Raw genomic sequence first — 27,988 nt, 5'->3', positions numbered from 1 at the left:
ATCTGAGTAGGAGCGGACAGTGAATATCTGTCATTATATTGCTGCTTATGTGTACAAGCTGCCCTTCGTGTTCAAAACAAGAATTAACACAAGCTGTGTAAATGCTCACATCAGCCTGTAGGATTTGTTTTAACCGTAGACAAGCTTATCAACACATCCCTACTTGTACTTTGGTTACCATTGTTTCGTGTATCTATTTCCCGTTTAGAACAGATATCAAAGAAAAGGAAAAAAAAAAAAAAGACGACAGAAAGAAAGAAAAATACACGTGCTTGCGCGTGCGACCGCGCGCGCGCACACGCACACACACACACACACACACACACACACACACACACACACAGGGGAGGGAGGGAGATAAAAGACGGACAGACAGAAGGGCAGAAAGAGAGAGGGAGGGAGAGACAGACACAGATGTACATGGAAACAGAGTTCGAGACAGACAGACAGACAGCCAAACAGTAAAGAGTAATAAAGACAACACATATAAAATTCCCCGCGCTGGCTCCGCCCACTTCGATGCAAACCATACCAAAGAAAAAAAACTGGTTTGAATCACAAAGGGGTTGCGGACAAGATGACCCTACTTCCCCATACTTCTTTGTGATGACGTGCCAGCACGAATATGCTTAGAAAAATAGGGACATGATCTGTATGAAACTGAAAGAACAGGAAGTTTTACTATCCCTGGACGTAGATTACAATATTGTGTTCCTGTATGGGAAAGAAAAATCAGTACTTGAAGCTACACACACGTTATATGCCTTTTGTTAAAATGTCTGGTCTGAGTTCAGAACAAAACTCGAACAGAAGTGACTGTTGACTGGTGACTATGAGGGACAGAAACTTGCATCGGGATCCAGGCATTTTCAGGGCACTTGTATAACAAGTGAAACCTGTGATATAAACTGAGCACATTGCAACAATGGCAAAAAGGAGAGGCAGCTAATTTAGAGATTAAACAATAATATTACGACATTGCTGCTTTCGAGCTAACCTTTCTTCTTCTTCATTTACTGGACCCCCTCTCTCGTTTCCTATGGAGAAGGAGCGGACAGTGTTTCACATTTTCTGGAGTGTTTAGATTAGTTAGATAAATGCAGTTTGTACATCCTATGACTTTTTTCTTCTTCTTTTTTTGTCGACAATAAAGATTGGGTGTCTAAGAAGACAAGATTCAGATTTCAGCACAACTCGAGCAATCCTGAATCCACACCCTCTGTTGAAAAACATGGATGCATTTGGTGATGACCGAGTCAACGTGTTGATGCAGCGATCCATATTGGAGAGACGTGGCCAGGCACTGCAGAAAACGTGGAACACATACCATTGACAGTGTGTGTCGTCTTCTTGCCCAGTCTGTTGACTTTTATAACAATCTTCTTTTCTTGTGGCCTCAGTTGCGTGCAAGTCATGGAGCACATTCAAATGGACGAGTCTTGTTTGTGAAAGAGTGGGTGGATGACATTTTTATCTGATTAATGATTAATTGGTCAGTGATAATGCTGGATTCTTTTCATGCCAGGAATCTAAAGATAAGTACACTACGGTCACATCCACCTTTTCTCTCTCTTTTTCTACTTAACGAATGAATCATCTCGGCCCAAAAGCAGTACTGCTCAGAATGAAGCCATACACTTTGTGCCACAGGAACTGTCCCTGTCAGTGGTGTGTGGCCCTGTAGCCGTCAGGGAAATCAGGAAGTGACGTCACCTGGAACGACGCCTGTGCTGGTCTCCACTGGAAAAGTATTTTCCCTTGTGTTTCAAAACTACCACTGACTTTCAGCTCAGATGGTTTCAACACGACTTTTGCATCATATCTTCCTTCAGATAAATCCTGTCAGTGTGTCAGTTGATGTAAGTCATTGTCAAGGGAAATGGAAGACCGCAGCTAGCACTGTTTGTGGACTGCTACATAGTTCAAGGTTCTGGTTTGAACTTCTGATGATTCTCCAAACAAAATGTAGAAACTCTGAAAGGTTTTTTGTTTTTTGTTTTTTTGTTTTTGTTTTTTGTTGTTGTTGTTGTTGATGTTGTTTTGTTTTGTTTCGTTTTTCATGAGAAACGTTATTTCTAGTGTCGCCTAGAATTTAGTAATAACTGATGAAGTATTGATTTAACAGTACTTCTTACCAAACTGTTCATTCATATTTCAAGGTATAGTGGGGCCTACCTTCTCTCTATATCTTTCTGCATCATTTAAGATACAGATACAACTTAGAAGAATCTTTTTCTCACACTGTGTTAAAAACAACAACAACAACAACAAAAACAACACACACACACACACACACACACACACACACACACACACACACACACACACACACACACACACACAGATAGATGAGATAGATACGGATAGATAGGTAGATATAGATATGAGATATAGATATAGATACATACAGGGAGAGAAACAAGCAAACGAAAATAAGAAGAAGAAGAAAAACAACAACTGCGAAATAAACAAAATACTGGCCTCAGTTGGGTGCTAGGAAGTGCTCGTCGAATGTTGATAAAGGCGTTTAGCCTGTCTGTCTGTCTGTCTGCCTGTCTGTCACCAAGAAAACAAGCGACTGAACAAGTCAACCAGTGTGTGTGTGTGTGTACAAGCAGAAAGGTTTCGCATAGTACAGCCACATATTCTTCTATATATGTACATGTTCGTTGAAGTGGGAACCTGTGTGTCACATTGTGACGCAGCCCCGGAAAGGTGTGTCTGTAGAGAAAAGCATACTCAAACACACACGTAATGTCACACACACACACACACACACACACACACACACACACACACACACACACACACAACCCTGCCTACACACCCTTCCCACACTGGCACACACACATGCATGGATGCACGCACTCACAACTCGAACGGGAAATCCGCTAATGTGGTTATGTATGAAAGCGACAACACACCCACACACACACACACACACACACACACACACACACACACTTTTCGAGCAGTAACGTGGATCGTTATGTACACAGTTTATTCGTTACTCGATCGTATTCATAACACCACAACAACAACAACAAGTACTACCTCTACTACTTATTGGTCATCCCCCATCTCCCAACCCCCACCACCATCAGTTCTTCTTCTTCTTCCTATTCGCTGCAATATAGCAGCGGCAACAACAACGACGGAGATACCATGGACGACGACGATGATGACAGTGCTGATAGTCATTCGGATGAGACGATAAACCGAGGTCCCGTGTGCAGCATGCACTTAGCGCACGTAAAAGAACCCACGTCAACAAAAGGGTTGTTCCTGGCAAAATTCTGTAGAAAAATCCACTTCGACAGGAAAAAACAAATAAAACTGCACGCAGGAAAAAATACAAAAAAATGGTTGGCGTTGTAGTGTAGCGACGCGCTCTCCCTGGGGAGAGCAGTCGGAATTTCACACAGAGAAATCTGTTGTGATAAAAAGCGATACAAATACAAAAATTAATACAAATGATGATGATGGTGGTGGTGATGATGATGATGGTGACGATAACGACGACGACGATATTGCTGCTGTAACACTAGCGGGTCTTGCAGCAGCAGATAGTGTAATACTATTGAAATGACATAACTTGATGAGAACCGGAAAAGAAACAGACCAACACGGGAAGGAGGACGGATCCATACATGGTAAGCTCCAACATTGGCATTTTCTATGAAAAAAACTGTGTCAGTTTACACCAAATTTGGTGAAGTGACATGATCAAACACAACTGGTGCCAGAGTTTCTAAATTTATTTCTGTGTTAACTATGCTGTGGTGTTATGTGACTGAGAATGATACTGCAGTTAAGGGGTTAAATTTGTGTGTGACTTGTTTCAAAGTGCAACAACAGTAAAGAACCGAGCTGAACTTTTCTATGTCTGTGTTTTGTGTTATGGGGGTGTTAGTTAGTCCGGGAAGGTGCGGGGGTTCATGGGCAACCCCATATGGGTTGTGACACGGAGCCTGGAAAGAACAGGATCTTTGACCCTCTGCCTCTGTTTAACATTGGGGAGTGTTCAAAGCCTGGTATCAGAAGCAGAACGAAGGTGAGGAGTTGAAATGCGCACTTCAAGGTGGTCAGAGAGGTAACGAGGGCCAGACATGGTGTTCTGGTGTTGGCAGGTAGTATTCTTATGCCACTCATATTTTATTGCTTTTTGCTAAAGATAGTGTTTTATTATCATTAGCTCCCATAGAACTTCAGAATCAATTCAAGTGAATGTTCTTAAATCATGCTGTCAGGTGATGAAGTTGGAAACTGATTAATGTGCAGAAGACAAAAATAATGGTGTTCAGAAAAGGCGGTTTTTTGGGCAGGCATGAGAAGTGGTTTTTAGAAGACGAAGAAACAGAAGTAGTAAATGAATACTGTTATTTAGGGTATACATTCATAACAAAGTTAAGTCCCAAAAGGGGGACCGAACATCATGCTGTGAAAGGCAAAAGGGCAACCATGAGCCTTGTGACGGATTTTCAATGTATAAAGAAATGTCATATGCAGTATTTTTCAAAATATTTGATGTAAAGCTACAGCCTGTTCTAATGTATGCATCTGAAATTGGGGTATGAATAGACTAGAAAATGTAGAAAAAAGATCGTTTATTAGCATGTAAGTGATTCTTGGGAGTGTCAAACAAAGTGGTTTATGGTGGTCTTGGTAGATACCCGTTATTTGTAAACTAGTTCTTAAAATGTCATAAGGTACTGGTTTAGAATACTACAGACGAATCAGAATAGACTGCCATACTTGGCTTTGTTATCAGATGTTGTTTGGATTAGATTTAAATGGAAGATAGTGTTGGGCTTCCCAAGTTAGAGAAATATTATGTACAACAGGTCAGTTTTGATTTTCTGTGTGGTTGCAACAAGGAGGTGTTGATGTGAAAGGATTCCGTATCATTTTCAAGCAAAGACTTATAGATCTGTTCATTCAAGAATGGTCCGGTACTGTTAGTGATAGAGACAGATATTCATGCTATAGATCATTTTAAACTTATATTTGAAAAATAAAAATACATAAATGCTGATGAATATTGTTTCAGAGTGGCGTTGTCTCAGGCCATATTTAATGTACTTCCTTTAAATAATGTTAATACTGAGGTACCATTTATTGTTTGTCTTGGTCTGTATATATTGATTTATGGACAAAATTTCTTCAAGACTGTTTAAATATGTCTCTTAGTACACTTTTTCGATCAGTCAAAAACCAGAGAAATTGCCAAGTATCCAAATTTATTTTCCATGCGATCAAAAGGAGAAACCATCTACTCAGACCGTAATTAAGTGAAAACTGATCAATGTCAGGTGTTATAATACCCCTTCCCATGACCACCCCCAGTCCCCTAGTTTTGAATCATGGTCCATGATGGCCAAAGTTTATTAAAACATTTTTTCATTCTCTCTCTCTCTCTCTCTCTCTCTCTCTCTCTCTCTCTCTCTCTCTCTCTCTCTCTCTCTCTCTAAACGGTGTGTGTGTGTGTGTGTGTGTGTGTGTGTGTGTGTGTGTGTCGGTGTGCCGTGTGTGTGTGTGTGTGTGTGTGTGTCAGTGCGCGCGCGCGTGTGTGCAGCCGGTGTGTGCGGTGTGTGGTGGTGGTGGTGGTGCTGCTGCAGCTGTTTTTGTTGTTGTTCACTGATGTAACATCTCTTCATGACTAAGAGAGATATTAGACGATAAAGCCGTCAGCGAGTCTATTGGTTATAGGGCCTCGCGTTGAAAGTCATGATGTAACCTTCCTGTTGTGGATGCGGAATAGTCGGTTCAATCGCGAACGCCTTCATGGACCTTTTTTTTTTTTTTTTTTTTTTTTTTAGCTCACCCCTTTCTTTAGCCGAAATGTCAACCGCCGGCTTTTCATTAGCGAGTGAAAACCACGGCAATAACTGAGAAGCGGGAATCCAACAAAACTGAGGTTATGTGTGAGCCTCTTATAGTAAGAGTTCATGAATTAAATGACTGATTTCAATTATGAGTTCAGACCTGACCGTTTAAAAAAAAACCCTCAGTAATAGCGCATAGAACTGATCAAAAATCACAACTGAAACAGATTCTGAAATATAGCTTCCGAGAAAGGACTGACGACCATAGAATTTAACGCCATTAGAATAGCAGTGAGTTCAGCTGTGACGATGGACTTTTTCTCTCCCATATGAAAGGAGTCTTGAAACTTAGGTCTGGAATAACGCCGGAAAGCAATTCCAGAGTTTTTATTTACAACAGAGACGGTTTGTGAATATCTTTAGATGATTGACTGATTAGACGGTGTAGGTAGCCTCGCTATATTTGTCTTGCAAGTCAGTTAATTCGTACATGGGTTGAAAATCCAAGGAATTTAACTACTCTTTTTTTTCATATACCAGAGTATCATGATAAATTTTACAAGAAGACAAGGTTGTTAGGCTGGATCCATTGTTAAACAGCATCATCATGATATGTGTGTTAGTTATCAGTCGATAATCTGCAGGCCATTACGACTCATAATATAATTTGCTATTGGGTTTAAAGTATGGTGTCGAAGAATAGCTGGGAATTCCCCTTTGATTTGTAGACTCGGAATAGGTTGATGGATAGCAGACTCATGATCTGGTTGCATTTCAGTGGCATTGCTCCACCCTGCAGCAGTTCCTGAAATACGACCCTGGCGGTGAAAGGGTTTTAATCCAGGGAGAAAACCAAGGTAGTGTTTTCAGATAGCCTCCCTTACATGCACAAGCGCTGGATTTTTCCCACGGACGGACTTAAAATTATTTATAATAATTATTGTTTGGATAAGTCCGTGGATTTTTCCACACACTGATTCTCTCTCTCTCTCTCTCTCTCTCTCTCTCTCTCTCTCTCTCTCTCTCTCTCTCTCTCTCTCTCTGTTGTGTCTTATCATTACTGTTTTTGTTGTCACAAGGACAGATTGGAAGACTAGGCAATGCCTAAAATCTTTATCCTTGAGTAATAAAGTTTTTTAATCTTGAATCTTGAATCTTGAATCTCTTTCTCCCTCTCTCTCTCTCTCTCTCTCTCTCTCTCTCTCTCTCGGCCAAAGAAAGTCGGTCAAAGTGCTAATATCTTCACCGTTGGAAAATCAGTAAAGATTCATTCATTCATTCTCTGTCTCTGTCTCTGTCTCTGTCTCTGTCTCTCTCTCTCTCTCTCTCCCTCTCTCTCAAAATGAAATTCATTTCAAATCTCTCTCTCTCTCTCTCTCTCTCTCTCCGTCTCTCTCTCTCTCTCCCTCACACACACACACACACACACACACACACACACACACACACACACACACACACACACACAGTTAAAAAATAAAAGATTTATAGATAGGTAATAATGAGACAGACAGACGGACGCAGTGAGTGAAAGAGAGAGAGAGAGATTATAGTTTAATTAAATCCTTTAATTGACCCAAAAATATACGGCATGGATGATAACAATGAATAAGGCTTGTGAAGTGTACACACACAGGCTGTCAGTCTTTGGTAAGAGGTCCGTTCCATGCGGTTCATCTCAACCCGCTGGACGATTTCTTTCGTTGGAACTCATCCATCGTGCTGAGACGGCAGTTCCAGAATCTTCAGGGAATTATATTGGGTCAAGGACATGTCAAAGGGTTACTTCGTTTTGATTGGTACAGATTTTCAGAATCAGCCAACCACAGCGCAGCTTACAAACGAATATGCAGTGAATATTGTTGACAAGGCGAAACAACGTGGCAAGTTCTAATCTGAGGAAAGACTGTATAAGGTAAGGAAAAACTTCGATCTGAATGTGTTTGCGTTTGATCAGCAGAAAAACAACAGGTATTTCATTCAAGTAGGGGATACTATTGTGTATGATTGTGATTAAGAAGGTGTATATCACCACATGTAAACTCTTTTACTGAAATTTTACTGTCTTTGGCGCGGGCATTATGGATGCAGTGGCTGCGAGTTAGTAGATTTTGCGAAGCGAGTGTGTATTGAAATCGGATCTGTATGAAAGGTTATTAAGCAACGAACTTAAAAAGCGTACATAAACTAGTTATGATACATCTTAGTTCTTTCATTATATGATTCCTATGTTTAGAATATGTGCCGACTTTGAAATTGCGTATCAGAAATAAGCATTCAAGATGCTGTCAGTCTCAGTTTTCGGGTAGCAGCAGACGGTAAAAATGGAGTGGTGGAAACCACTCAAACATTGATGTATAACATCCGTCCAGGGACTGTGGGTCAGTGGTTTTAGAATGACTCGTGCTCATGATAAAACATCTGTCGACTGAGATTTCTGGACTGAAAAATGGCAATATTACTCAGAACATTTCACTGTTTCTGTTCGAGTGTTTACAGTGCCTTCAACTATTGGAGTTGGACTCAAAGTCCAAAATTATGTAATCTCCATTGGAAAAAGGAATGGGGAAAAAAATGAAAAGTCAAAGAATAAACAAATATTGGAGTATGTTCCTTGACTTTTGAAGTATCTTTTGTGTGACTCTAATCAGAAATGTTGCTGGAGTTGCCCCTGATAGTGTTTTTGCCAGACACAAGTTGACTTTACATCCAGAGAATGACATATGTTCCACAGAATTCTTCCATGAGGCAGGGCATCAGACAGAGTGTGGTCAAAGTTGTGATGAAGGGATTTCATGAGGCAGGGCATCAGACAGAGTGTGGTCAAAGTTGTGATGAAGGGATTTCATGAGGCAGGGCATCAGACAGAGTGTGGTCAAAGTTGTGATGAAGGGATTTCATGAGGCAGGGCATCAGACAGAGTGTGGTCAAAGTTGTGATGAAGGGATTTCATCCTGCCCCATGTCTGTGTCTTGAGTGGCATGACTTGTTGTCACATCTGATGACATACACTGGTTGATCGGCACTGGTGTTGAGTCTGTTTTTGTTCAGTTTGAATTGTGAGAAACATATTGTTACAAGGTATAGAGTTTGTTTTTGTTTTTTGGTGTTTTTTCATGGTTTTGTGTGTGTGTGTGTGTGTGATCATTTAGAATTTTTAGAAACATGTCATTATCAGCTGCGGAATTTGAAATGTAAGAACTATGTCATTATCAGGTGTAGAAGCCGTTTGATTTGATTGTTCAGTTTGAACGATGAGAGACATATTGTTATTAGGTGTGGGGTCTTCTTTTTCTGTTAAGTATGAAATGTGAGAACTACATTGTTATCAGCAGTGACACTATTTTTTTATTAATTGCTCAGTTTGCTGTACATGTAACTTGGTTGCACTGTGTCCTTAGTTGTGGGCAGAGAGAGAACCAACGTCCCCTTTAGATGGCATCATGCTCCACTTGACTTTTTGTTTGTTTGGGGGTGTTGTTTTGTTGTTGTTGACCAACCCAGAATGCTTCATTCCCAGTGCTTTTTCACTTTTACTCCAAATATTGTCCTTGATTTCAGACTCAGATGGATTTGATAGCTGCTGGCAATTATTCTGACAGACTGTGCAGATGATAAATTTATACATTTTGTATCCTTCAGACAGACATGTATACCTTGCAAAAGTTGCCATACCTTCTTACTAAGTTTGTACAGAAAGAAATCACAACAGTTAAAAAACATACTTTTTGTGGTCTGGTCTGTAGTCATAGCATTTCCTTGGAGAAAGTTTTCTTTAAAAAATAAAAAATAAAAATAAATAATTAAAAAAATATAAAAAATTGAGAAGAAAAAGACTTTGTGTGGTCAGGAAAATGGGGATTGTGGGTGGATGTGTGTGCTGTTTTTGATTCAGTGGTTTCCCCTGCTTTGTAATGCTTTTCAGCACATGATACTAAGGCCATTGACAGTGTGCTGGCTGTGCAGTGTGCAGGACAGGGTTGGTTTCCCATGTGACTGTGGTGTTACTGCTTTGCTCAGACAGGAGACCACCAGACATTGAGACAAGGACCAGCAGTGCTGTACCAAGGACTGTCCCCCTCCTCCTACACTGAACCACAATGGCCAAGATCTATGACACTGTCAAGTCCTGCTTGTACAAGGTAACGTTTGGTGTTCACACCTTGTGCAACAATGATTACACACACACACACACACACACACACACACACACACATCCGCCTCCTTCCTCCCCCCCAGCCCTTCCCCCACACATACACATGTCCGTTCTTTCATTAAGAGAAAGAGAGAGAGAGGTTGATCTAGTTAAATACTTAATTATCACGTTTGAAGTTTGCTCACCGCTGAGAGACTTTACCTTGGTTCACTTTCTCAAAACATTCTGGAATATGTTCAGATCTTCTTTCAGAGATGGTCCAACTGCATATGCATCTGTGCCCATGAATGTGTGTGTATGTTGAAGAAAAAAGTATATGTGCGTTTTTACAAACGTCTTGTGTGTGTGTCTGCGTCTGTGTGCTTTGCGAGTTCATTAACAAATATGAGCTTGTGAATGTGTTTGACTGTATGTGCCTGCATGTAAATGTGTAGGTGGTGTTTATTGTATGGAAGTTGTTGTTGTCTACATGTATATGTGTGTGTGTGGTTGGTGTTTATTGTACAAAAGTTGATGTTCTTGTCTGCATATATGTATATATGTGTGTGTGTGTGGTTGGTGTTTATTATACAGAAGTTGTTGTTGTTGTCTGCATGTATATATATTATATGTGTGTGTGTGGTTGGTGTTTATGAATCACACAGAAGTTGTTTCTGTTGTCTGCATGTATATATATGTGTGTGTGTGTGCGTGTGGTTGGTGTTTATCATACAGAAGTTGTTGACTGTATTTATATATGTGTGTGTGTGCGTGTTGTTGGTGTTTATCATACAGAAGTTGTTGACTGTATTTATATATGTGTGTGTGTGTGTGTGGTTGGTGTTTATCGTACAGATGTTGTTGTTGTTACAGAGCCCTGGTCCACAGCAAGTGGAGGTGATCACTGATGTCAGCGACATCAAGGAGTCAGACAGTAAAACATCCCTGTCATCCTCATCCTCCTCATCACTCTACTCCAACAAGAAGACAGATGAAACAACAGGTCTGTACCTCTGTGTGTGTGTGTGCGTGCCTCTGTGTGTGTGTGTGTGTTCTCTTTAATTAGTAATCAGTCAACAGAAATGTTGGAGCTATAAGTATTACTTACTATTAGCTATACAGGCATTTTTTTCTGATTCATTCATGAAGTTTATTAAATCCTAAACTGCTTAAAATGATGGAGGAGTAACACTCAGTTGCTATGATGTACATGGATATATGTTAGAGCTAATATCTTTAAGAATTAATTTTAGTTGAAACCAAAGACAAGATTGTGAAGTCAATGTTGATCTTTGGAGAGAAAGTATTAACACTGTCCTTCAGTTCTTACATGGTTAACTAATAGAATGCATGGTTTAATTATTTGTCAGAAGTCAATGAAGCTTTCTTTAGGGACCTCGTTGATTCAAACTGGCTGAACACAAATTGAACAGAAAAAGGAGGCTTCTGATTGGACCTGATTCATTCATTAAAGAAACTGAGTGAAGACAAAGTAGAAACAAAATATTTTCTTTTCTTTAAACTCTTTCAACCCAGCACCAAAGCATTGCTAGGGAGTCAATATTGATTTCATGAAAAGGTTTCTACGTTCCTATGCAGTAACCACAAGCAAAGATAACTACTTAACAGTGTTTTCCAGCTTGTCCACATGTGTTGATTTCGAGGTGAAGACATGTCAACTTCAGAATGTATTTTCTGCATTTCTCCACATGGGTTGGCAGCCTGCTGAGTCTGTAAACTTCCAGGGTTGAGTGGGTTCAGATTTGGTTTGAGGGACAGTGTTTGTGCATGAATGCATTTAAACGGCTAATAACAGGATGATTAGGAATAATATATGTACATGGTAAGAACCAAACTGTCTCTGTGACAGACTGAGTGTGTAATGTCCAAGTACAACGAGTGCAGTAGGCTTTATTCATCTTTTCTTTTTCTCTTCCTTCCCCCCTCCCCAAAAGATCCGCATTTTCCCCCAGCTTCAGTCTGGGTTGGTCAGTAAAAGTCCTGAGTCTTGTGCACTATCTTTCACTGCTCCAGTCTGTCAGTAAAAGTCCTGAGTCTTGTGCACTATCTTTAACTTCTTCAGTCTGGGTCAGTCGGTAAAAGTCCTGAGTCTTGTGCACTATCTTTAACTGCTTCAGTCTGGGTCAGTAAAAGTCCTGAGTCTTGTGCACTATCTTTAACAGCTTCAGTCTGGGTCAGTCAGTAAAAGTCCTGAGTCTTGTGCACTATCTTTAACTGCTTCAGTCTGGGTCGGTCGGTAAAAGTCCTGAGTCTTGTGCACTATCTTTAACTGCTTCAGTCTGGGTCAGTCGGTAAAAGTCCTGAGTCTTGTGCACTGTCTTTAACTGCTCCAGTCTGGGTCAGTCGGTAAAAGTCCTGAGTCTTGTGCACTATCTTTAACTGCTCCAGTCTGGGTCGGTCGGTAAAAGTCCTGAGTCTTGTGCACTATCTTTAACTGTTTCAGTCTGGGTCGGTCAGTAAAAGTCCTGAGTCTTGTGCACTATCTTTAACTGTTTCAGTCTGGGTCGGTCAGTAAAAGTCCTGAGTCTTGTGCACTATCTTTAACTGTTTCAGTCTGGGTCGGTCAGTAAAAGTCCTGAGTCTTGTGCACTATCTTTAACTGTTTCAGTCTGGGTCGGTCAGTAAAAGTCCTGAGTCTTGTGCACTATCTTTAACTGCTTCAGTCTGGGTCGGTCGGTAAAAGTCCTGAGTCTTGTGCACTATCTTTAACAGCTTCAGTCTAGGTCAGTCAGTAAAAGTCCTGAGTCTTGTGCACTATCTTTAACAGCTTCAGTCTAGGTCAGTCAGTAAAAGTCCTGAGTCTTGTGCACTATCTTTAACTGCTTCAGTCTGGGTTGGTCGGTAAAAGTCCTGAGTCTTGTGCACTATCTTTAACAGCTTCAGTCTGGGTCGGTCAGTAAAAGTCCTGAGTCTTGTGCACTATCTTTAACAGCTTCAGTCTAGGTCAGTCAGTAAAAGTCCTGAGTCTTGTGCACTATCTTTAACTGCTTCAGTCTGGGTCAGTCGGTAAAAGTCCTGAGTCTTGTGCACTATCTTTAACTGCTTCAGTCTGGGTCAGTCGGTAAAAGTCCTGAGTCTTGTGCACTATCTTTAACTGCTCCAGTCTGTTGGTAAAAGTCCTGAGTCTTGTGCACTATCTTTAACTGCTTCAGTCTGGGTCAGTCAGTAAAAGTCCTGAGTCTTGTGCACTATCTTTAACTGCTTCAGTCTGGGTCAGTCAGTAAAAGTCCTGAGTCTTGTGCACTATCTTTAACTGCTTCAGTCTGGGTCAGTCGGTAAAAGTCCTGAGTCTTGTGCACTATCTTTAACTGCTTCAGTCTGGGTCAGTCGGTAAAAGTCCTGAGTCTTGTGCTCTATCTTTAACTGCTCCAGTCTGGGTCAGTTGGTAAAAGTCCTGAGTCTTGTGCACTATCTTTAACTGATTCAGTCTGTCGGTAAAAGTCCTGAGTCTTGTGCACTATCTTTAACTGATTCAGTCTGGGTCAGTCGATAAAAGTCCTGAGTCTTGTGCACTATCTTTAACTGCTTCAGTCTGGGTCAGTCAGTAAAAGTCCTGAGTCTTGTGCACTATCTTTAACTGCTTCAGTCTGGGTCGGTCGGTAAAAGTCCTGAGTCTTGTGCACTATCTTTAACTGCTTCAGTCTGTCGGTAAAAGTCCTGAGTCTTGTGCACTATCTTTAACTGCTTCAGTCTGTCGGTAAAAGTCCTGAGTCTTGTGCACTATCTTTAACTGCTCCAGTCTGGGTCAGTCGGTAAAACTCCTGAGTCTTGTGCTCTATCTTTAACTGCTTCAGTCTGTCAGTAAAAGTCCTGAGTCTTGTGCACTATCTTTAACTGCTCCAGTTTGGGTCAGTCAGTAAAAGTCCTGAGTCTTGTGCACTATCTTTAACTGCTTCAGTCTGGGTCGGTCGGTAAAAGTCCTGAGTCTTGTGCACTATCTTTAACTGCTTCAGTCTGTCGGTAAAAGTCCTGAGTCTTGTGCACTATCTTTAACTGCTTCAGTCTGGGTCAGTCAGTAAAAGTCCTGAGTCTTGTGCACTATCTTTAACTGTTTCAGTCTGGGTCGGTCAGTAAAAGTCCTGAGTCTTGTGCACTATCTTTAACTGCTCCAGTCTGGGTCAGTCAGTAAAAGTCCTGAGTCTTGTGCACTATCTTTAAACATCACTGAGCCCACCATTCATCGCATTCCCAAAGACTTATGAATTATGGCTCTGTCTTTCATCACACGATTCATTTTGGTGTACGTTCATCACTTTGTGTTCATTTGGGCTGTGAGTGTGTACGTTCATCACTTTGTGTTCATTTGGGCAGTGAGTGTGTACGTTCATCACTTTGTGTTCATTTGGGCTGTGAGTGTGTACGTTCATCACTTTGTGTTCATTTGGGCAGTGAGTGTGTACGTTCATCACTTTGTGTTCATTTTATCTGTTTTGGTTTTATTTCTGATGTGGTTGTTTTCAGCCAGTGATAATAACATCAGTTTTATTTTGTTGTCATTTAGGATTGTTTGACTTTTCAGGTATGTCTCATTCTGTTATGAATTTGTGTTCTTGGTTAGATAGCTTCTGAAATGTCCATCACTTTTAAAGTGGTTTGAAATTTGCTTTTGTTTGAGTTGTTTTGTTGTGGTTTTTTGTTTTATTTTGTTGTTGTTATGTTGTTTTGTTGTTGTTCTCTAGTTGTTTTTGATTTGAGGTCATCAACAAAATTAGTGTGAAGTTATTTTATTTGTATATTTGGTTTTATTATTTTGAGTACACTGGTCCTTTTAAGATGGCGTTATTTTGCTTTTTTATTTGTTTCATTGATTCAAGCAATTCAGTAATTTTATGATTGAGTGTGTTTGGGTAGAGTAGAATAGAATGAATTTTATTGTCATGGAACCCTCAGGTTTTCAAGACACATAAATAGATAAGTTAACGTCACCAGTTGGTGCAACATTCAGTCACACACTCCCCAGTCTTGGTTGTACATCTCTAACTTGCATCAGCCAATTAGGAACATTACCTGTGTTTTAGGTACTTGCATATCCTTTCAAAATTGTTCTCAAATAATGTTATGATTGGACGCAATGATCAAGTAGATAGATTTTGTCTTTTCTTTTTCAGTTTTCATACCATGTGCGCGTATCCTGAGTTTGGGGAGTGTGTAGACATGTGCATTGTTTTTCCCTTTTTGAAGTTTTTCAGTTTTCATGTCATGTGCATGTGTCCAGAGTTTGGGGAATGTGTAGACATATGTGTTGTTTTTTGTTCATGGATATGGTGTTTTATTCGTTGTTGTTGGTTTTGCTTTGTTGTTTTTTGTTGTTGTTTCTTTACACCCTGACGTACCTCATTGATTATGGCTCTACTGTGTTGACGTGTTGTGTGAACACCCCATGACTGACGATACACTGCCCCGTGTTGACGTGTTGTGTGAACACCCCATGACTGACGATACACTGCCCTGTGTTGACGTGTTGTGTGAACACCCCATGACTGACGATACACTGCCCTGTGTTGACGTGTTGTGTGAACACCCCATGACTGACGATACACTGCCCTGTGTTGTGTGAACACCCCATGACTGACAATACACTGCCCTGTGTTGTGTGAACACCCCATGACTGACGATACACTGCCCTGTGTTGTGTGAACACCCCATGACTGACGATACACTGCCCTGTGTTGTGTGAACACCCCATGACTGACGATACACTGCCCTGTGTTGTGTGAACACCCCATGACTGACGATACACTGCCACGTGTTGTGTGAACACCCCATAACTGACTATACACTGCCCCGTGTTGTGTGAACACCCCATGACTGACGATACACTGCCCCGTGTTGTGTGAACACCCCATGACTGACGATACACTGCCCCGTGTTGTGTGAACACCCTATGACTGACGATACACTGCCCCGTGTTGTGTGAACACCCCATAACTGACTATACACTGCCCTGTGTTGTGTGAACACCCCATGACTGACGATACACTGCCCTGTGTTGACGTGTTGTGTGAACACCCCATGACTGACTATACACTGCCCCGTGTTGACGTGTTGTGTGAACACCCCATGACTGACGATACACTGCCCTGTGTTGTGTGAACACCCCATGACTGACGATACACTGCCCCGTGTTGTGTGAACACCCCATGACTGACTATACACTGCCCCGTGTTGATGTGTTGTGTGAACACCCCATGACTGACGATACACTGCCCTGTGTTGTGTGAACACCCCATGACTGACGATACACTGCCCTGTGTTGTGTGAACACCCCATGACTGACGATACACTGCCCCGTGTTGTGTGAACACCCCATGACTGACTATACACTGCCCAATGTTGTGTTGTGTGAACACCCCATGACTGACGATACACTGCCCCGTGTTGTGTGAACACCCTATGACTGACGATACACTGCCCTGTGTTGTGTGAACACCCCATGACTGACGATACACTGCCCTGTGTTGTGTGAACACCCCATGACTGACGATACACTGCCCTGTGTTGTGTGAACACCCTATGACTGACGATACACTGCCCCGTGTTGTGTGAACACCCTATGACTGACGATACACTGCCCCGTGTTGTGTGAACACCCTATGACTGACGATACACTGCCCCGTGTTGTGTGAACACCCTATGACTGACGATACACTGCCCCGTGTTGTGTGAGCACCCCATGACTGACGATACACTGCCCCGTGTTGTGTGAACACCCCATGACTGACGATACACTGCCCCGTGTTGTGTGAACACCCCATGACTGACGATACACTGCCCTGTGTTGTGTGAACACCCCATGACTGATGGCACACTGCCCTGTGTTGTGTGAACACCCCATGACTGACGATACACTGCCCCGTGTTGTGTGAACACCCTATGACTCATGGCACACTACCCTGTGTTGTGTGAACACCCCATGACTGACGATACACTGCCCTGTGTTGACGTGTTGTGTGAGCACCCCATGACTGACGATACACTGCCCTGTGTTGTGTGAACACCCCATGACTGACGATACACTGCCCTGTGTTGTGTGAACACCCCATGACTGACGATACACTGCCCTGTGTTGTGTGAACACCCTATGACTGACGATACACTGCCCTGTGTTGTGTGAACACCCTATGACTGACGATACACTGCCCCGTGTTGTGTGAACACCCTATGACTGACGATACACTGCCCTGTGTTGTGTGAACACCCCATGACTGACGATACACTGCCCTGTGTTGTGTGAACACCCCATGACTGACGATACACTGCCCCGTGTTGTGTGAACACCCCATGACTGACGATACACTGCCCTGTGTTGTGTGAACACCCCATGACTGACGATACACTGCCCTGTGTTGTGTGAACACCCCATGACTGACTATACACTGCCCTGTGTTGTGTTGTGTGAACACCCCATGACTGACGATACACTGCCCTGTGTTGTGTGAACACCCCATGACTGACGATACACTGCCCTGTGTTGTGTGAACACCCTATGACTGACGATACACTGCCCCGTGTTGTGTGAACACCCCATGACTGACGATACACTGCCCTGTGTTGTGTGAACACCCTATGACTGACGATACACTGCCCCGTGTTGTGTGAACACCCCATGACTGACGATACACTGCCCTGTGTTGTGTGAACACCCTATGACTGACGATACACTGCCCCGTGTTGTGTGAACACCCCATGACTGACGATACACTGCCCCGTGTTGTGTGAACACCCCATGACTGACGATACACTGCCCTGTGTTGTGTGAACACCCCATGACTGACGATACACTGCCCTGTGTTGTGTGAACACCCCATAACTGACGATACACTGCCCTGTGTTGTGTGAACACCCCATGACTGACTATACACTGCCCTGTGTTGTGTTGTGTGAACACCCCATGACTGACGATACACTGCCCTGTGTTGTGTGAACACCCCATGACTGACGATACACTGCCCTGTGTTGTGTGAACACCCCATGACTGATCGCACACTGCCCCGTGTTGTGTGAACACCCCATGACTGATCGCACACTGCCCTGTGTTGTTGTTGCCCAGACCCGAACCAGCAAGGGGGCATCCTGTGGCGCGTGACGAGCGGGGTGTACAGCACAGCCACGGGGGCCGTGGGGGCCGGCATTGGGGGCGTGCGCTGGGTGGCTGGCAAGACCTACGACGTGGGGTCAGCTGTGGCCAGCAAAGTGCCCGTGCCGGGGCTGGGCAAGAAGAAAGACAAAAACGAATGACCGGGAGGGCCGGGTTGGATTGTGTGTGTGTGTGTGTGAGAGAGAGAGTCCGGTTTTGGGGTTTTTTTTTAATTTTTTTTATTTAATGTCTTTTCACTATAAGTGATATTAGATGTGAGTGTCGGTGTCTGTCTGAATGTGGATCGTATTACTGTGGTTGTCTCTTCCCCAGTTCTTTTTAAATTGTCTAATGATAATTGTGCTATCAAACATAAGATTTGGTGAATTTGGTTTTTTTTTTCTTTTTTTTCCCCCCACTTGTGCTACTCTTACCAAAATGTATGACATTAACTACGCAATGTGACAAAGTGATGGAGGTTTTAAGGGAATGGGGGGCAATTTGTTCTGACAGCGTTTTTTTTGTTGTTGTTGTTGTCAAGTGCTGAACTGGTTGTCTTTGGTGGCTGTGGTTTTGGTGTGGATACAGGGTATGTGTGGAGAAAGCTACATATTTACAGTTCCATTTTGCTTATCCGGTAATATTTTTTCCTGTGCTTTTCCTTGGCTCAACCCTAATCATTGTCAAAGTGGACCTTCACTTGCCACCTGTGGCTCTTCCCATGTGTAGTTTTCATTACAACGCAGACCTCACACAGAGAAATGTCATATTGGACTGCATAAAGAACACACACACACACACACACACACACACACACACACACACACACGTTTGGAGAGATGTCAGGAATTACATTTTAGGAGTTTTATGTGTATGTGAAAATTATCATTTTTTCCCCCCAAACAGTGAATTAGTGGTCATAATCCTTTGCTTTCTACAGAATGTAGACGACTATACAGTGTTTGACATTGCTGGCTTGCTGCCAGAAGTATGTGACTCACCCTGTTTGTGTCCATTACTTTCAGTGTAGTTTTCCTTGCTGAAAATGGATTGTTTCCCTTTAGCTGTTTTCTCTGTTCAGTGCTGAAACTTTTGGAGGACAGTTTCAGGGTGGGTTTTTTGGGGGCTTTTTTTTTGGCTGCCCATCACCTGCTTCAGTTCAGAGTCATTACTCCCACTCCACTCATTCCAAGTCCTCCAGACACATTCACACCTGGCTTCATCTGTCGCAGTCACAATGTCAGCAGTCTACAGAGAACTATCAATGTTAAATTGCCAGGAGGCTGCACACCAAAGGAGACCCTGCACTGTTGCTGAATCAGTTTGGTGGTGTAAAGTAGTGCCTGTTCCAGTTTAATATACTTAAAGACACACCTATTCAATTTCAGTTTACACTGCCGTCAGGTGCTGCAAAGCAGTGCATCATCATAATTTGTGTGTGGCTGAAAAATATTCCTTGTGAAATACCATCAATTTCTTCCCACACACAGGTCCAGAGAATTGTGTGTCAGAATTGGAGACTTGGCACAGGGGTTTTTTCGGTTTTTCTTTTTCATTTGGTTTGTTTTTGTCTTTAAAGAGTAGAGCAGTTCTGTTGTGTGGTGCTATTTATCCAGAAGGTGGATCTGTCTCAGACTGGTCCTGTACACTAATGTGCCATGCTTGCTGTCTCAAAAACTTACTTTGGATGAATATTTACAGTGTGTGTACCTGCCTTAGTTCATTGATTTTTTGTTCTATATATTTTTTCTGGCATTGTCCTGAGCTGAAGTTTAAAACAACAAGTGATTTGAAGGAAAGGTGTCTAACATTATTTACTTGAACAGGTTGATAATTCTGTGTCTGAAAAATGTATCGTCACCTAGCTTGAAGAAAACCAACCTGCCTTTGTGATTTTAACATGCACACTTGTGAACCTTTGTAATCATGGCTGTAATACTTCTTAATACAGCTGATAAACACATGCATGTTCATACTTATTTTTCCAAGTTTAAAAAAAGACCATATTCTAAAATAAAAGGATAAATAAAATAAATGAAAATGACTGTGTTGTATGGCATTGACCATGATTTTATGGCCCTGTCCCAAGACTGAAGCTGATGCTGCTGAAAAGTACTGTTAAGATTGATGTTGATCACAGCAGCCATGTTAAGATTGATGTTGATCACAGCAGCTATCTCCATGACAGTGCCTCACTTCCTGTTTGACTTTAATACATATATATATATGTATGTATGTATACATATCTCATACACTATCTTGATCTTAACTCCTGTCAGTTCTCCCTCCAGATATTGAAGGACTTTTTTAAATGACTCAAACTGTTTTTCAGTATGACAGCACAAAGTTCATTGGGGGTTTTGAAAACTCACATACTTCAGAAACTGTGATTACTTACCGATGGGGGCAGTGGGCACAGATGATATTTGTTGTCCAAGGTTGGCTGTTTCCCATGGACTGAAGCTGCTCTTTGCAGATTTTGGTCTTTATTTGTTTTGGGTTTTTTGGTTTTTTTTTAATATATATGAAGGAAAGATCCCTTTTTCAATCCATGTGAGTGGCAGTGCTGTCAGTGGCTGTGGGTGTGGTGAAGAAACAGGTCAGTTGTAGGCACAGAAACCTGTGTGTGTTTGGAAAGGGTGGGTAATTAGATGTTGTTTGTTTACATGGGAGTGAATGGAAAGTTGGTTGGACTTAGTTAAGTAATAAATCATATTTTTATGTCTAATTCTTTAAGCTAATAGGGCAGGCAGATTTGAAAGGAAGGGGATACGAAAGATGACAGAGGGTTTCAACAAACTGAAGCATGACTTCAAGTGCATTATAATGTCCATGATTTGTGTCATATCATTTTACATTACTGGTAATGAAGATGTATAGATTGGTCAGAAGCAAGACGGGGCAGCCGGTATTTTTTATGGTAATTGACATACATATCACACTACATTGGCCAGGTGAAATCTTGACACCAGTGTTTGAACCATTGACACAACTCTGCCTCTGTCTTCTGCTGGTCCCATCCAAGGACTGAACCCTCCCCTCCCTCCCCTCCCACACACACACCCCCTTCCCCCCACACATACACTGCTGTCTCCATCTCTGGATGTACTCATCCAACAGTGAACTGCCTTTCACACATCCCTCACACCCCCACCTCACACGCCCACCTCACACCCCCACACACAAACGCCCCTTTGCCACAACACTGTCTCCATCTCCTCCTCCCCCCACCCCACCCCACCCCCACCTTCCACCTTGCCCACCACACTTTGTTCACAGCCTCAATGGAAAGGGACAGTGTGTTGGTTTGTGGTCCCCACCTTCCACCTTGCCCACCACACTTTGTTCACAGCCTCAATGGAAAGGGACAGTGTGTTGGTTTGTGGTTGGCCCTCCCCCCCTCCTCCCCCCACCCCCACCTTCCACCTTGCCCACCACACTTTGTTCACAGCCACAATGGAAAGGGACAGTGTGTTGGTTTGTGGTTGGCCCTCCCCCCACCCCCACCTTCCACCTTGCCCACCACACTTTGTTCACAGCCTCAATGGAAAGGGACAGTGTGTTGGTTTGTGGTTGCCCTCCACCCCCTCCTCCCCCTGTCCCCCACACCCCACATCCCCTCCCCCCACCCACGTGTTCACTTTCTTGTCACATGATACAGTGGTTTGAAGGAATGTACATCGAGGTATGGTTTGGAAGTGAAGGTGTGGAGGATTTTCTGGAGGATTGACAATTTGTGTAGCAGGGGCAGATAAACAGCTGATGGGTGAGCAGTGGTGGTGCGTGATCCAGGAAACACATGGCCTCTTTGCTGTCGCAGGATCCATAGTCACTGTTGCAGCACGCAAGCTCTGCAGTGGCACTCGTGAAGTGATAAGAATTGTGGTTTTTTGTTCGGCTTCTGGTGTTCCTTTGTTGCTCCTGTCTTGTACTGTAAGAGGCGTTGACCACAGTGTTGACTTCAACAGTGTCAGAGCTGTGAGTGTGTTGTGTGGGTGTGGCAGTGGGCGTTCTGGGCAGTGCTGATACCGTGCTGGTGGTAGCGTTCGGAACTGGTGTTGTCACTGACCACACTGCATTAACACTGCACACATGATTCTGTGTTGATATCGCAGTCCTGGTTTTGTCACATACCTGTCATATTCTTGGTTTTCATTTTTCCTTGTTGTTATTGTTGTCTGTAACATGGTATTCAAGTTCAGCGTGTTTGTGTCTGGTTTTGTTGTTGCTTTTTTAGTCTGGTATTTAAATTCAGCAGATTGGTTCCTGCATAATTGTGTGCACTATTTTGTGTAATGTGTTCCATACTGTAGACCTTTGCTTTGTTGCAGGTGTTAGTATGAATAGCTTTGTTTTCAGGTGTTAGTATGAATAGCTTTGTTTGCAGGTGTTAGTATGAATAGTTGTGTTTGCAGGTGTTAGTATGAATAGCTTTGTTTGCAAGTGTTAGTATGAATAGCTTTGTTTGCAGGTGTTAGTATGAATAGCTTTGTTTGCAAGTGTTAGTATGAATAGCTTTGTTTGCAAGTGTTAGTGTGAATAGCTTTTTTTTACAGGTGGTGTATCAGTAGCTTCGTTTCCAAGTGTTAGTACAAATACTTGGTTGAGATAAGTGTTCCAGCTGTCAAGAGGGGTAGTGATGACTAGAAAACTGACTGTAGATATGTTGTGGTTCTTTTACTGCTGCTTTCCCTGTCATGAAGCCACATGTCATGGGTGGGGTACGGGGTGGTTCTGATTGTTCTCCCGATACAGTGCTACGGAACAGTCTTTCTGGGTGCTCAGTTTGAAACTGAAGTTTAATTACACATACTTAACTGTGACCCACTAGTGCAGACTCCGGCAGGGGTCTGATTCCTGTCCTGTGCAAACTACTATCCGCCTGTGCGGAGAAAAGAGAAGTTCGCTATGTGTTCTTGCAGCTTTCTGCTTCATTTTTTTAATTTGTTTATTCACCTTTACTTAAATTTTAAAGGCTTTTTTGTGTTGCTGTACTTAATTTAGAAAAAAAAAAACCAAACCTTTTAGTATTTAGCATGCTTTTTGCTGTTTGTTTCAGTATATTTTGTCGTGCACCAGCATCAGTAGTATTGAAGAGGGGTAAAAAAAAAAAAAAACCCAGTTTTTTAAAGGAGAAAAAACTCTAGAAATAGGAATGTGTACTTTTCTTTGTTTTTATTTGACATGTACAAATGATAGTCAACGAAATGGTGTGTTTTTCTATAGCTGGAGTGCATGTCAAAAAATTGCTGCCACTGACTTGAAGCAGATGGCAAAGGCTCTTCCACCTCATTGCCTGTGATTCTGTCACGGACATCTGTCACTAACCTGGGGACTTGGTCACAGAAACCTAATACAGGTGTACAGACAGGTGCATGTAACGAGGGAGTGAGAAAAAGCCCCAGCCAGCCATTATCAGTGTGTTTCTTCTCAACACCCGTCATGTGCATGGTACAGACATGATGGTAGTCCATCACAGTCCCAAGATGACACTGTGTTCACAGTGATGACAGCACCAGTGGCTGTGCAGTCCAAGACTGGAGGCACACACAGACACCCTGTAGGCGTCAAGCCGAAGTCTGTTGTCTGGAAAATGTTGTGGACGTAGCTATGTGACAGTGTCACTGGTCCTCTTCAAGGTGATTGTAGAAATGAGAGAGCTCCCTGCTGGTCTGCTGGCTGTGTTGTCACCACCATGTCCCACTGGTTCTTTGTGTGGAAATCTAGTCATGTGAGTGTGAGATTACTGTGGCCAAAGGTTTCCTGTTCCGTCTTCATGGTGTTTTGTTGGGAGGTGAATGGGGCCACTGTTGACCTGGGAAGACCGAAGGGAGGGAGGGTACAGAACACACACACACCTGGATGTGCAGAACATGGATGTTGTTTTGGTGATGGTAGTGATGGTCTTGTTGCCTTACCTTTAGTCCCTTGTTTTGTTTGTTTAAAGCAGATGTGAAGTAGCCTGTATGGTCTAGCTCGCACGCTTGACATCTTGTAACTGAAAGTGAGTGCTGTCAGGTGGATTAGCATCATGATTTGTTTCTGTGCACTCTGCAGCCCTTTCAAAGTGGCTTTGTTGGCTGTGTGTGGTATGACTGCAACCCTGTGGCAATCATGGTAGGAAATGTCATTGCTTCAACATGGATGTTATATCGTATTGCATTGATTTGTATTGCTTTTTTGTTGTTGTCAAAACAGACTTCTCTTTGTGATTTTTTTTTTCTTTCTTTCAAAGTGAATGGTTCGTGTTTCTGAAAGAGAGAAAAGAGGAGAGTAGGGTGGAAGTTGATGAAAGGGAGAGAGGGAAAGTGAGAAATGAATTCGTTACATGAAAGTTTTCAACAGTGTAATGATTAGAAGTTTACAACACAGCCCCAGTACATAGTGTGGGCATTCAGGTTATCCTAAGGAAGGGAAATAACCCTATGTTGTCAGCAAACAGTTTTGCATGCTTGCTTCATGATGTGACAGATTGTGTGCTGGTCATATTTCTGTGACTCTTGGTCAGTGGAGTTACCAGTTCTTGTAACTTTTTTCTTCAAACAAATGCCTCAGTGTCTCTTTAAAATGGAGTTTATACGTTCAGTTTTTACAGTTTACATTGAGCACTTCTTTCGTTTACTTGGGCATTGTGAAGCATGTCCAGATTTCCCAAAGAAGAGTTCATTTTACTTTGTGCAATATTTGTCTTTTCCTTTAGACTTTCTCCTCTTGTTTGTGTGTTTCAGGTGTTTTTGTTTTGTGGAGATATATTTTCCCCTTTTCTTTGGAATTACTAGTTCTTAAATTTGTTTTCACCCTCTGAGGACCATTCGAGTGCCTGAAATAGATATTTTTCCATAAGAATGTGCTCCACCCTCACCCCCCATTCTCCCAGCCAGATAAAGGGGAACTTGTGTTTGCGTGTTTCACTGGACATCTTGACGATTGCGAGTGGTGATGGTGGTTAGTGTCTGTTTCTGGAAGGGAAGGGGAGAGTGTATAATTGGAGGAGGGGTGGGGGGGGGGGGGTTGTGATGGAATTGTGGATCATTATATATATACACATTTCTTTGAATTATTAATCTTTTGTCTTTGTTGGCGTTAAAACTTTTGATTCACATAGTTCTGGGGGTTTTTTTGTGAGTGGTTTTTTGTTTTTGTTTTTCGGGGGGGGGGGGGGGGTTCCCGCTTGTCTATTTAAGAAAAAAATCATTTTCATTTTTATTTCTTTGACATGGCTGTAGCTGTGACATAAGTGCCTTTGCATGCATATTCATGTGCATGCAGTGAAACACTCATCTGACCTGTACAAAAAAAAAAAGAGGAACAGAAGAAAGTCTATTTGATATTCTGTCTCGCATTCTTAACCCCCCTCCCTCATCCCAGTTCCAACCTCCTTGTACTCTCCAGTCTCTTTTATCCAGGCCCTATATATATATGTCAACATTTACCTTATTTTCATCAGAAAGTATAAGGCCCTATATATGTGTGTGTTAACATTTGCCCCATTTTCATTAGCAAGTACAAGACCCTATATATATATGTCAACATTTGCCCCATTTTCATTAGCAAGTACAAGGCCCTATATATATATATATATATGTGTGTGTCACCATTTGCCCCATTTTCATTAGCAAGTACAAGGCCCTATGTATGTGTGTGTTAACATTTGCCCCATTTTCATTAGCAAGTATAAGGCCCTATATATATATGTCAACATTTGCCCCATTTTCATTAGCAAGTACAAGGCCCTATATATATATATATATATATATGTGTGTGTGTGTCACCATTTGCCCCATTTTTATTAGCAAGTACAAGACCCTATATATATATATGTCAACATTTGCCCCATTTTCATTAGCAAGTACAAGACCCTATATATATGTGTGTCACCATTTGCCCCATTTTCATTAGCAAGTACAAGGCCCTATATATATGTCACCATTTGCCCCATTTTCATTAGCAAGTACAAGGCCCTATATATATGTCACCATTTGCCCCATTTTCATTAGCAAGTACAAGGCCCTATATATATATGTCACCATTTGCCCCATTTTCATTAGCAAGTACAAGGCCCTATATATATGTCACCATTTGCCCCATTTTCATTAACAAGTACACTCTGTGTGGCTATTATAGCAGCATCATTATAGCATTGCATTTTTGTTTAGTTATCCTTTCACATTCAGATACATAATCAAGGGATACTGCTTTTGCTAGTTTGATAATTATGTATTTTAATGAATGTACAGTCTAACTGTTGTGCAATGGGATGCAATTTGATGTGCTTTGATCATAATCTTTATTCTTTGTGTGAAAAAGGTACATGTGCTTTGATTATAATCTTTATTCTTTGTGTGTGAAAAAGGTACATGTGCTTTGATTGTAGTTCATGATTTAACTGATTTTTCACAAATGTACCTTTTTTTTTTTTCTTTCTTTTTTTTTTTAAGGGTCTATGTGTCCGTGATCAGTGTTGCATGGCTTATTTTATGTACATGTTACAATGTGAGCAACATATTTTTTTGAGAAGGGAAGCAAGCGTGTTTGTGCTGTGTGTGGACCATGAGTGTTGTCTCCCCTGTTGACCAGCCAGCTGCTATTGCTTGTACAAATCTGTACTTTTTTCTTTCTTTTTTTTTCTTTCTTTTTTTTTTATTGTTGTTGTCACCCAAGACATGTCAGTATGACATGTGGGTCACTCTCCCCAGGGAGCCCATGTCAGTGACATTTGGGTCACTCTCCCCAGGGAGCCCATGTCAGTGACATTTGGGTCACTCTCCCCAGGGAGCCCATGTCAGTGTGACATTTGGGTCACTCTCCCCAGGGAGTCCATGTCAGTGACATTTGGGTCACTCTCCCTAGGGAGCCCATGTCAGTGACATTTGGGTCACTCTCCCTAGGGAGCCCATGTCAGTGACATTTGGGTCACTCTCCCTAGGGAGCCCATGTCAGTGTGACATTTGGGTCACTCTCTACAGGGAGCCCATGTCAGTGACATTTGGGTCACTCTCCCTAGGGAGCCCATGTCCGTGTGACATTTGGGTCACTCTCTACAGGGAGCCCATGTCAGTATGACATTTGGGTCACTCTCTACAGGGAGCCCACGTCTCTGCAGCACAGCACTGCCTACTTTCTTCTTCACTTACATACATATCCCGATTGCCTTCATGTTGATTTCTATAGCATGCCTGAGAGGACTTTGTCATGGGTTCTTTTACATTAACAAATTCCTGTTGTCCATAGGATTCATTGTTATTCAAAAGGCTGGCAATAATAATAATAATAATAGTAGTATTTATATAGCGCTGAATCTTGTGCAGAGACAAATCAAAGCGCTTGCAACCTGATCACCAGCCCCAAATCTGATGGGAAGAGGGGTTATGGGTAAGGTGGTGGGGTGTGTGGGGGGGTGAGGGGGGGTGGAAGAAACTTCCTACCCAGGTCTTAAATAATTGAATGTAGAACCCAGGATGCTTACATCCTGAGCCCAGTGGGCGCTCTGTCCACTTTGCAAGAGTCAGTTCCTTTCCTCAGACCTCTTTGTCTCCCCAGCACTCCCACTCTTCCCACCTGTCCTTCATTGTGGATGCTGACACACACTTCAGCCTTCCAAACTTGGTCTTTCTGCACTGCCTACTGTTGACAGTATTACCTCTCCTGATGGTTGATATGCATGCCGGCAATGCAAGCAAACCTCTGTACAGTGCATGATCTTTGCTTTTGGAGCCAGTTGGATGGTGGTCTTGACATAAATGATTACATTTTCATGTTGATGGATAACTTTGTCGTCTTACAGAATGATTAATAAAAGTTGATTGTATGATATTGCATGTGTATATAGGTATGAGAGAAAGAGTGTTTCATGCATGCATTGATGAGAGAGAGAGAAATCCTTGCATTCTTCTAACCTGAACACAAAATCACTCACTCACACTCAGCAAC

General features: G+C 42.3%; 2 protein-coding genes across 3 annotated transcripts in view; one reads left to right on the top strand and one right to left on the bottom strand.

Annotated features, from left to right (window-relative positions):
- LOC143286635 (uncharacterized) overlaps nucleotides 1-181 on the bottom strand; it is a 15,786-nt gene extending 15,605 nt beyond the window's left edge. The window contains exon 1 of the mRNA XM_076594272.1: nucleotides 164-181. Within this exon, the coding sequence (XP_076450387.1) occupies nucleotides 164-181 (18 nt within the window). The remainder of the gene's footprint in view (nucleotides 1-163) is intronic.
- A 7,502-nt stretch (nucleotides 182-7,683) lies between these two features.
- On the top strand, nucleotides 7,684-21,364 carry LOC143286385 (uncharacterized). Of its 2 annotated transcripts, none has more exons than XM_076593928.1 (4): nucleotides 7,684-7,740; nucleotides 9,846-9,967; nucleotides 10,834-10,963; nucleotides 18,032-21,364. In XM_076593928.1, exons 2-4 carry the CDS (start codon nucleotides 9,926-9,928, stop codon nucleotides 18,217-18,219), a joined length of 360 nt encoding a protein of 119 aa, XP_076450043.1. In that variant the 5' UTR covers nucleotides 7,684-7,740; nucleotides 9,846-9,925; the 3' UTR covers nucleotides 18,220-21,364. The 2 variants fall into 2 exon arrangements, with proteins under 2 accessions (XP_076450043.1, XP_076450044.1); XM_076593929.1 differs by having other exon boundaries at nucleotides 7,699-7,796.
- Nucleotides 21,365-27,988: the final 6,624 nt, after the last annotated feature.

This window comes from Babylonia areolata, chromosome 10 (genome assembly GCF_041734735.1).
Source record: "Babylonia areolata isolate BAREFJ2019XMU chromosome 10, ASM4173473v1, whole genome shotgun sequence".
Classification (NCBI taxonomy): domain Eukaryota; kingdom Metazoa; phylum Mollusca; class Gastropoda; order Neogastropoda; family Buccinidae; genus Babylonia; species Babylonia areolata.
The sequence above is the reverse complement of the archived record's forward strand: the minus strand, read 5'-3'. Positions and strand labels throughout refer to the sequence as shown.